This window comes from Alosa alosa, chromosome 10 (genome assembly GCF_017589495.1).
Source record: "Alosa alosa isolate M-15738 ecotype Scorff River chromosome 10, AALO_Geno_1.1, whole genome shotgun sequence".
NCBI lineage: Eukaryota > Metazoa > Chordata > Actinopteri > Clupeiformes > Clupeidae > Alosa > Alosa alosa.
Genome location: NC_063198.1, coordinates 23803810 through 23815550, shown reverse-complemented (window position 1 = coordinate 23815550; position 11741 = coordinate 23803810). Strand labels below are relative to the sequence as shown.

Sequence of the window (11741 nt, the reverse complement as noted above, 5' to 3'; positions counted from 1 at the left end):
TCCTAATGAATAGTTATTCACCATTTATTTGCAAATTGGTAATGACGGATAAAAATGATTACTTCACCAATACAAGCAAGACCCGTCGGTATTTAAATCAACCTGCCAAGCCAGGGGTGTCTGTTAAGAAGCAGGAAATAGGCCTGCGCACATTCAGGAAACACTGACGGATTGACCTCACACCAGTACAACACAATGTAAGTGAAAAACATCACTATTGAACTCATCTGTTGAATATTGTTGCGCGTGTTAATATTGTCCATTGGCGCAGCCACATGGAGTATCTTATTGGACAGAGAATAGGAAGACGGCAAAGGTGAGGGGACCGAGTCTACCGGCCAAGGCACACATATCTGTCTCTCACTGAAGAGGAGTGTAGGCGTAAACTGCGCCTATCCCGCCAGGCTGTGACGGACATCTGCCATCTCCTCGCCGAGCTGGGAACTGCTGTACCCTGTCCCTATGCCCTCCCCGTTGCTGTGAAAGTAACCGCAGCGCTGTATTTCTTTGCTACTTGGGTTATTCCAAGTTCAATTGGAGGCATATCCCAAGCTGCCATAAGTTCGGCTATACATGCAGTTACATCAGGTTTAGTCCGACATGCTGGTGAATATATTCAATTTACCATGACACCTGACAGGAGCGTGCAAGGCAAGAGTTCTGGGCAAAGAGTGGGTTCCCTGGTGTTATGGGTGCTATAGATTGCACTCATGTGCAAATACGTGCCCCATCAGAAAATGCTCTGATCTATATTAACCGCAAGGGAACCCACTCAATAAACGTACAGGTGATTTGCAATGCTGCATGTGAAGTCGTGCATGTGTGTACAAATTATCCTGGCTCCAGTCACGACTCCTTCATACTGGCCAATTCTGTCATTCCTACAGTCTTCCAGAGGCGCCGAACACTGTGCTGGATTCCGATGAGCTCTCTCTCCAGCATATTGAAGCCGGCCTGCTGGAGATCCTGGCCGATGCTGCCACGGCGTGGTCTGGGTCGGCGCGTTGCTCCCCTGGACCTCGAAGTTGTTGGTGGCACTCCTCCCTCCACAACTGCCCCCCTGCTCTACTCCACTGGTTCCGGGCTCAGGAGGATCTTCAGCCAGCAGAGCTGCAGAACGTTTTGGTTTATTTATTATATGCCTTTGTTTAAGGTAGTAAAGATACAAAAAAATCATCAAACACAACAATTTTCACAATAAGTCTGTAAAGTAAGCCTGTATGTACAGTAAGCATGACTGACCTTGATGTTGGACGCCGACTTCTAACCCTCCAAATCCCTCAATGCTTTCTGCACTGAGGGTGGAGGCAGCGAGGTCCTCCACTGGCGTCAGATCCTCAATATTGCCCGGTCCCCCTCCCGTCTCCAAACGCTGCTTTCGGTTCACGGCGAGCTTTTGCTTTCCCCGTCTCCTGACATCACTGTACCGTTTACGGCATTGTGCAGCTGTTCTAGTGATGCCAGAAGACGAGGACACGCTCGCCGCGACCTCCTCCCACGCCTGCTTCACCTCGGGGAGTTTTGGTGGCGTTCTAGCATCCCCGAAAATTTCGTGCTCGCGGGCCTTCACCTCACGCACGAGCGTCTCTGTTTCCTCGTGGCCAAAACGCTCTTGTCGCCCTGGCAATTGCGCCATCATAATACCAACTCGCCATTGTTGAAGTGCCTGGGTTTTAAAGGGAATGGCAGGTGAGGGTTTGATTGGTTTATTGCATGTCACGCCTCTGGTTAATTAGAAGGCTTAGTACCACCTTTTTGAACAATGCGCTGAATGGAATACATGAATGTGGGCTGGCCACATCCAAAAAAATCAATGCGCTTTGCGCCAGTGACGATGCACTTTAGAATGTCATGATAGGGCCCTAAGTCTTTTAACGTGCGCACTAAGATGTTACAAATGTATTATCAGTCTGTGGTAGCAAGTGCAATTTTCTTTGCTGTCATCTGCTGGGGTAGCAGTATCAGGGCCAGTGACTCTAACAGACTGACCAAACTGATTAGGAAAGCAGGCTCTGTGCTGGGGACTACTCTAGAGCCTCTAGAGTTGGTGGTGGAAAGGAGGATGTTGCAGAAATTGTTACACATCATGGACAATGCATCACATCCCCTACACAGTACACTGGCAAAACAACGTTTTTTCAGTTGGCGGTTTCGCCAACTCAGTTGCAGTAAGGACAGATATAAGAAAACTTTCTTACCCACAGCAATAGCACTGTACAATGACTCTCCTTTGAGTAGAGAGAGACAACTTATCTTTAAATCTTTTATATATAACATGGAGGCAATTGTCTTGTTTATGTCTTACTAGGCAGTTACACTTTGGTACTTGGATGTGTATGGTACCTTGACAGCTACCAATATTATGTCTTGTGGGTGAAAGTCATTTTTTGTTTATGTATGTGGACTATATGTGTGCTTGCTGTATGTTCTTAAGGCTGCTGAAACAACTGAATTTTCCCTGTGGGATAATTAAAGTATATCTGTCAGGGCTGTCAATCGATTAAAAAAAAGAATCTAATTAATTACATACTCTGTGATTAATTAATCTAAATTAATCGCATATATAATTTTTGCTGTGAAAGTATTTTAAATATTTAAATTCAAATGAATCATTGAATAATCAGCATTAGTGACATTAAAGTTCAAAGACTCTTTTATTATTAGTTTCACTGTTCAAATAATTGCCATATTAATCTATGATATGACCTATGCTGAGGAAATAAATTCAAAAGTGCTTAGGGAAGAAGTTTTTTTTTCACATACAAGGCATTTCAGGCCACAGATATAACCTAGGGGACACAATGAAAATAAATTAACACTCCCCTCAATGTCAACACTTATTTCTTTGTGCGACTACAGAGTTGATGAACTCCGGTGATATGCAAATCCTTGCTGCAGACATTGCAGAGGACTTTATTTTCAACACTTTATTTTTTATCAACACCATCAGGCTGTTTTTTAAAAGTAAATGTTCCAATCAATGATCCAGGCAGCACGTTTTCTTCTCTCTCCTTCATTTTACAGTCTAATTTTTACTGACTAGAACGGCTCGGGGTCAAAGGTCATACGGAATCGATTAATCTGCACTAATTTTTTAATCAGTTATTTTTTCTCAAATTAATCAGTTATTTTGACAGCCCTATCTATCTATCGACTTCAGTTCAGCTTTTAATAGTCACATCTGATCTGATCATGAAACTACACAGGCTTCAGCATATCCAACTGCAACTGGATATTTTCTGATCAACAGACCCTAGACGGAGAGGCTAAAAAACCTCTCCTCCACTACACTTCCTCTAAACAGTGGTGTGCCACAAGCAGTGTTGTCACAGTTACCTTGAAAAAGCAATCTGATTGCTGATTACTCCTTTAAAAAGTAACTTAGTTACCTTACTGATTACTTGGTTTTAAAAGTAACTAAGTTAGATTACAAGTTACTTTAGGTACATTCAGCAGCTGCCGACAACACCCCGCCGCCTCAATATAAAAAGGACAATCGGTTTTGCCAGTACTCATTTTATTGGATGTGCATTTTAACAATAATGTCAAGAATGTATAGCAGACATCCCAACCTGAAAAAAGTAATTTCAGGGAGGTATCCCTTTAGCCTACTTGGGCAGATGAATGTTTGTTCAATAATGTCTAGTGAGTACACCAAATAAGGAAGGCCTATATATATAAATTGTGATAATAAAATATGTAGATTTTGGTAGTTTGGGCTATTTATGTAACCTTGGCAACTAGCCATCTACTATAGGTCTGAGTAATATGCAAATGAAATTACACTTGTTAAACTCACCTCAACAAGTCTTTTGCAATCATTTAACATGCCTTGGGCTATGCTAAATTCACTGTTACAACAATCATTATTTTTTTTACTCTTATGAGACAAGGGTACACTTTAATATAGTCTGATGTGAAATAATCTCTGGAAATGACCACATTCTTTCCTCTTGGTCATTTATTTTATCTTGGAAACACAACTGAGGCCCACTACCAGGTCTTGTGAATCTGTATTTCAAAGTAGATGATCAATATAGAATGATGAAATATGAGCACTTTAGACCATTATTTGCCAAGGTATGCTCATGAGTTTTGTAAAATGCCCTATGGAAACTCCCCATAGGACTTTTGGTTACCTAAAAATGCATACTGACAATAAAAGGCTTACTGTGTGGCAACCTCTTGGTGTAGAAGCATAATTTGAGGTTTCTTGTAGACTATTTGGAATGTATGTCAGGGGTTCTGATATAGAATGACTACACAAAATATGGAATGATTACACAAAAGTGTCTATTTTTGCATTTTCTTTGTTGGTTCAATGGGTGTTTAAGATTGACTATACATCTACACAACTAATATTGGATAAAACAACATGAATGTTCAATTTCTAGGGACTACTGTGAATATTCCAATACCCAATATGCTGCATCTTACTGCTAAGGGATATACACTGCAGCTAGAAAGTAGGGAGGCATTTTTTATCCAATTTAATTCAGACATAGTAAGATTAATCTGACAATGTAAAGCACTATACAGATTGTACATGACAAATGTTGTCATATATGGATGGCTTTTAAATGGTGTATAATATTACTATGCTACATAGCAATATGGTGCAATCAATTGATTTAGAATGTTGGGGGGAGGTGGGGGGCACTGCAATTGTTCCGCCTGTGGGACACCCGCAGTGTAAACAGTTTTTCAAGTTTCTTTTTTGGGCTTTTTGCCTTTATTTGGATAGGTCAGTGAGGAGTGTGAAAGTGTTGTGAATCAGCCTCATTTCTGTAAATGTACATACTGTGTAGTTCTTATGGTCATTTGTGATTTTGTACCCATGTGTATCCTGTGTGTGTCTTTGGTCTGTATGCAGTGTATCCATTGTTGATCCTTGAAGGATTAGAATTCAATGAAAGCCTGTCTAGAAGCCTTTTGCTTATCACCAGGTGTAAAATGTTAATGTTTGTAGACACAGTGAGGGGTCAGGCCTCTGAAGGACTTCCCAGGAAAGGGGGTAGTTTTAATTAAAAGACAATAGAAGCTGGCCAGACTTGATGTCACCAAAAGGCCACATCCCCACCTTTACATTGCATATTCATACTAGTAGGTCACTTCTTCTCTTTGTGTGTAACCTTAAAGGAACCATATGTAAGATTGTGGCCAAAACTGGTACTGCAATCACTTTCAAATTACTTTAGAGCAGTGTATCCCCTCCCCCTCCCTCCTGACTCGAGGTTGCCAACCCAGATGCCGAAACACTACTGACTTTGTGATTAGTAGATAGGTAGAGGGTGGCGCATCAGGCCAAAACACAACATGACATGACAAAACACAACATCATCAGTTGAGGGCTGCAACTTCAGTTTTTAAATGACAATATCCTGGCCAGACTACTGTTGTCAGTGATATAAGTATTTGAAATGAACATGATTTCTTAATGTCTAGTGACATATCAGGGCCATTTTATGATTAATTGAAATACATTTCTTACATACGGTTCCTTTAAATATGGTAGACTGTTTCTGTATAGTGAGAGAATACTGAGAATACTGGTGGAACTCATGATGGGGTGACACAAACATGCCATCTCTCCCTCGAGGGGCACTGGCCCCTCATTGAAAAGAATAAAAGCCTGGATCCTGATCCATCGTCCTGACTGAGTCTTAAGAGAAATATGGTAGTAAAAAATATACTATCAAGTGACAGGAAGTAAGTGGGAGAGAGATGGGGTGGGAATCGGGAAATGACCGCAAGTTGGATTTGAACCTGGGTCCCCGTAAGCACTCGGCCCTGTGCATGGTACGGGCGCTGTAGCCTGCTGCGCCACAGTGTCCCCAGAGCTGAAATTGAATTAGCTATCAAAAATGTAAAGAACAACAAGGCTTCAGGAAAGGACCAATTATCAGCCAAGCTATTTAAAACAGATCCAACTCTTGCGACCAACATTCTGCATCCATTCTGAAGATTAACATAAAGATAACTGAAGTCATGGTCCTTAACACAAAAGAACTGCCCATCATAGAATTGGTTGGACAACAAGTGACATGCACAGGCAGGCTGTGCAGGCTTTCACATACCTAGGAAGCATGGTAACAGCAGAGGGTGGAGCTGACCAAGACATAAAGGCCAGACTAAAGCAAGAATAGCATTTCTAGACTTTGAAACATCTGGAGTTCAACAAACATAACAACGAAAACCAAGATCATGCTGTACAACAGCTGTGTAATGTCGGTGCTTTTTTATGGTGTTGAATGCTGGAGAATGACAGAATGACAAGCTTTCCAGCTTTCACAGCTGTTGCCTCAGAAAGATCTTGAGGATATTTTGGCCCAAGAAGATAACTTAGATTAAGATAAATAATTGTGAGCTACAAACAAAGTGCTTGGAAATGGAAATAATATGGTTACGAAGGAGATGGTTATAGTTAGGGCATGTACTGTACTTAGGAAACCATATGATGACATCACAAAAAAATAGCACTGCAATGGACCCCAGAAGGAAGACGCAAAAGAAGAAGACCCAAAACAACCTGGAGACAAACCATCATTCACTAATTCACATTCCGTAATTTGTAAACAGATTTAATAGCGTAATAGAAAAGCATGTTTGGCGAAGTCTCTGGCCAGGGTCGTTTTTTGAGGGGTCGCCAGAGATCATGTGAAGAATGTAGACAGCAAGACAGCAAGAAGATAAGCCAAGAAATATGCTATTACAGTCACTGATCCTACTGACCTCAAACTACTGAGGTCTCCTTTCACACAGGACGGAACACTATGACATTCCACCAGCAGTAGGAGCCAAAATCATGTCTGGGACAGGACAGCGATAGAACACTGCACTGAAGAGTCAGTGGCTTGATAGATTTGTCTTCTTTGTAAAGCAGTTACAAACCAAACGTGCCGTTACATCATTTGTGGCGAGGAGCATTCAGTTACTGAACAGATTAGACACAGGCACATAGTCATTTTAAAATGTGCACTATTGATTATTTATTGCATTATGTATTGACTTATTCTTAGCTATTGGACTGATGATTAAGTGTCACCACCATTGCTGTGTTGTTGTTGTTTATATCTTCAACGTTGTTGGATGTTTGGTGTGATTTTTATTGTTTATTATTACTTATTGTTGTCTGTGCTTATGGTCAATGTGGCTCCCTTGAGTGCAAAACAAATCCCCCTTGGTACAATAAAGGTTTCATTCATTCATTCATTCATTTATTCAAAGCAGTTTCAGTTTTTCATTATTTTGTAGATTTTTCTATTCATATGACCAAACTTATTTTGAGGGAACAGGCTATAGGCAGAGAGAGAGAGAGAGAGAGACAAACATTGAGAAGTGGGTGAGAAATTAACAATATTCACTATGGCATGGATTTATGTTTTCAACTCAAGACATGTCTCAAGATGTCTGTCATCATCAATTCTTTGTTTAAGCCCCTGAAACACAGGGAAGAACTCTCATTTAGCCTACAGAGAGGGTTGTAGTGGAGTAGCCTGAGGGTATAGCCATTATGGGAAAGGGCACACCATATTTGTGAAAAGGTTTGTACATGAGATGAGATGTAAAGATAAAACATAGTATAAATATTAAATGATTCAATAAAAGAGAAGTAAGCTAGTTTACTGTAAATATCATGGTTATGATTATGGTTATGGATACACTTTTGTCCAAAGCGACATACAAATACAAAACAATTATAATACTTAAATTTAACAGGGAATTAAAATGTTGGTCAGACTATAATAAGGAGAATAGCAATAATAAACAATGTTAATTCAATCAATAGCTTAATGAAGCTAGATGTACCGCATAGCGGTACAAAATATGACCGCCGCTCAGTCCTGTACATCCGTTCCGCGAAAATAAATCACACTTCAATTTGTTATGGTTATGGTTATGGTTATGGATTTAGCAGACGCCTTTGTCCAAAGCGACACATAAATACAAAACAACATAATAATATTTAAAATTGAACAGGGAACAGATTAAAATGTAGGTCAAATATAGTAAGGAGAATAGTTGTAGTACACAATAATATCAATTCAAGCAATAGCCTAATAAAAGCAATAAAAAAAAAAAGGGGAAAGGCAATAATAAAACAATAATGTCAGTTCAATCAATAATATAAAAACAATGACATGCTAAGACTACATTAAGGAGAATATCAATAATAAACAATAATGTCAAATTAATTAACAGCCCAATTAAAATAAAACAACATTATATAAACCATAACACATAAGCGCTTAAACAACTAAGTATATGTTGAATAGGAATGTCTTTAGACCCCTCTTAAACGACCCAAAACTACCACAGGAACGGAGAGCACTGGGCAGTTCATTCCACCAACATGGAACCACTGAAGAAAAGAGTCTGGAATTAGACCCAGTTTTCATGACTGGTCGACACAAACATACGCTCACCAGAAGACCGCAGTGGGCGGTTGGGGATGTAAGGCTTGATTATTGAATTAAAATAACTAGGAGCAGATCTAGTTAGTGTCCTATAGGCCAAAGTGAGAGATTTTAATTTAATTCTGGCTACTATAGGGAGCCAATGGAGAGTAACTAGGAGAGGAGTTACATGTGTCCTCTTTGGCTGATTGAAGACCAGGCGTGCTCCAGCATTTTGAATCATCTGTAATGATCTTGTTACACAAGCGGGTAAGCCAGCTAATAGTGAATTACAATAGTCCAGCTTAGAGATGACCATGGTCTGAACAAGAAGTTGTGTGGAATCTTGTGTCAGATAAGGTCTGATCTTCCTAATGTTGTAAAGCATAAACCGACATGATTTTGCAATAGAAGCTATGCTCAGAGAAGTTAAGTCGGTCATCAATTACAACGCCCAAGTTTCGTGCCGATCTAGTTGGGGTCAGTGAAGTTGAGTCAAGCTGGATGTTAATCTGTTGGGGAATAGCTGTTTTAGCTGGAAACACCAAAAACTCTGTTTTTGAGAGATTGCTGAAGGTGCCGATCTTTCATCCAGGCTGAAATATCCTTAAGGCATGCAGAAATCCGGTGGGCAACACTAGAGTCATCAGGTGGGAAAGACAGGTAAAGTTGAGTGTCGTCTGCATAACAGTGATAGTCAAATCCATGGGAGCGAATGGTATCACCTAAGGAAGTGGTGTAAATAGAGAAAAGCAAGGGTCCTAATACTGATCCCTGAGGCACACCTGTGGTGAGGTCATGAGACTTAGATACCTGTCCCTGCCAAGACACGTTGAAAGAACGCCCTTTAAGGTAAGATTCAAACCAGTCAAGAGCTTTTCCAGAAATTCCCAGTTCAGATAGTATAGATAGGAGAATGTCATGGTTAACAGTATCAAAGGCTGCAGATAAATCTAGTAGAATTAATACTGATGACTGAGCAGAGGACTTAGCTACTCTCAATGCTTCAGTCACAGACAGAAGAGCAGTTTCAGTAGAATGACCACTCTTGAAACCAGACTGCATAGGGTCTAGTAGATTATTCTGATGAAGAAAGTCACAAACTTGCTTGAAGACCACTTTTCCCAAAACCTTTGACAAGAAAGGAAGAAGGGAGACAGGTCTGTAGTTCTTCACCTCAGTTGGATTAAGTGTACTTTTCTTTAGCAGAGGTGTAACCCTAGCCTGTTTAAAAGAATAAGGAACTATTCCAGAACTGAGTGAAGCATTAAATACATGTGTGACTGCAGAACAGCGGGTGAGATAGACTGTAGAAGAGTGGACGGGACAGGATCTAATGGGCATGTTGTTGGACGACATCGCTGAAGCAATTGAGAGACTGCTTCCTCATCAAGAGGAGAGAAAGAGTCAAATGATGCGGTCATACTAACACAAGGCAAAGCCCTCCTTATAGGAGCATCAAACTGAGCACTTATTTTAGCAACTTTTTCAATGAAAAATGTTGCAAAGTCATTTGCTGACAGTGACGTAGTTGATGGTGGTGGTGGAGGATTGAGAAGAGATTTGAAAGTAGAAAAAAGTTTTCTACTGTCAGTGGCGCTCTCAATCTTGCTTTGATAGAATGCCTTTTTTGCAAGTGTAACAGTGGATGGAAAGGATGACAGCAAAGACTGGTAGTTACTAAGATCATTTCCATCTCTGGATTTACGCCATTTCCTCTCAGCAGCTCTAAGTTCCTTTTGTACTGAGACTATACTGTTCGTCAGCCATGGATGGCGAGGTTTAGAACGAGTAGGTCTTGAGGAAAGAGGACATGCTGCATTCAGACAAGATGCCAGTGTAGAGCAGAGTCTCTGTAGCGTCATTAACCTCAAGTGCCAAGAATGAGCTAGGAGTAGGTAAAGCAGATGTTACTAATGTTGCAAAATGGTCGCAAAATTTGTCTCCATATTTTACTCCATCCCCCACTCTTGAAACTTTTGTTTATGCTTGTTTGGCATGCCTGAGTGTGTGTGTGTGGCTGCACAGAAAGTAGCCCAGAGCTGCCAACTCTCACACATTGGCCGTGAGACACACACATTTGATTAGTTTCACACGCTCACACGCCACACCCCCGATTTCTCACGCTGAAGTGTCCACCCGGTCTGTCAGATGCCTGAAAAATGAGTTTTATCTATAGATCTACCTGTTGAGCCACTGATCGACTAGTTATGCTTTCAGAGACGGTGAGAGGGTTCAAGAATTTAAAATAAAAATGAAATAAATTTTCTCTCATTTACGATGCTACTTCAGAAGCCATCCCAGGCGCATTTCCCCCGCATTTCCCCGGCTTCAGGTATGCTGTGAGTATTATTGAGTATTTTTCACGCTGAAGTGTCAACCTGGTAGGTCAAATACCTGGCAGATGAGGTTCAACTAAACTAAACCTATACATATCACACATCATGTGAACGAGCGGAATCTAAGCTTTCCAAAGATAGCGCCAAGTTGCTGTGATAATGGTTCGCGAGAAAATTAACATTGAACTGACATGCAATTTAGGCTAAGCATATTTGCATTTTGCACACAGAGCACACCCATTACTCTCGGTTAAATATTTCACTAACCCTTCACACAACACATGGAAAACCCAATGTCACAATAAACAGCAAACCGCATCAATCTGAGGATATAAATGCCTCTGTGCAATAAGTGGTTCCTGAGTAATCCGGTTTTGAAATTGCAACACATTTCTATATAGTCTCATTGGGGCGAAATTATAATGTATTCTAATGTAAACTATTTGTCAGTACATTACAATTTTGTAAATTGCTCAGCCATAGATTATCCCACTATCATTGTTCTTATATTGTCAGGTTCCAGCCAATCCCACTTACACAGATAAATTAATATATTTATATTGGCATGCTTCCTAGTGACATTAATGCAAAAATATGAAGAAAATCAAATAATAAGACACAAATATTAATATAAAGCCTGACATAAGCCATATGCTAACATTCACATCATACATTCCCAGATATGGGTACATCCTGAAAAAAAGGAAGAGCATGTACAGTAGGCTATAGGCTAGATGGCCATTACAATGACCAATATCTTATCTTAAATGAACTAGCTGAATAACATAGATGACCACTTCTGCAAAATGTACACGCATTTCTGAACTGTGAATTGTAGCATTTATGTTTTGTGGTTGTGAACTTATTGCAATATCACCATAACTATTCCACCTGTGTGTGCATGGTTAAAAGTGCAAAATAGTTTAGGCTACAGCAAAAATCTTTCCATAAAAATAAGTCTGACCTCTGAATTTATTTTGAAAGTGCACCTGATTGATGCATTTAA

General features: G+C 40.2%; 1 protein-coding gene across 1 annotated transcript; it reads right to left on the bottom strand.

Annotated features, from left to right (window-relative positions):
- LOC125301785 (myb-related transcription factor, partner of profilin-like) lies at positions 1-1636 on the bottom strand. The gene is made up of 2 exons (XM_048254521.1): positions 1243-1636; positions 1-1110 (listed from the first exon to the last, which is right to left on the bottom strand). The coding sequence occupies exons 1-2, from the start codon at positions 1634-1636 to the stop codon at positions 773-775; spliced, it is 732 nt and encodes a 243-aa protein (XP_048110478.1). The 3' UTR covers positions 1-772.
- Between the last annotated feature and the right edge of the window lie 10105 nt (positions 1637-11741).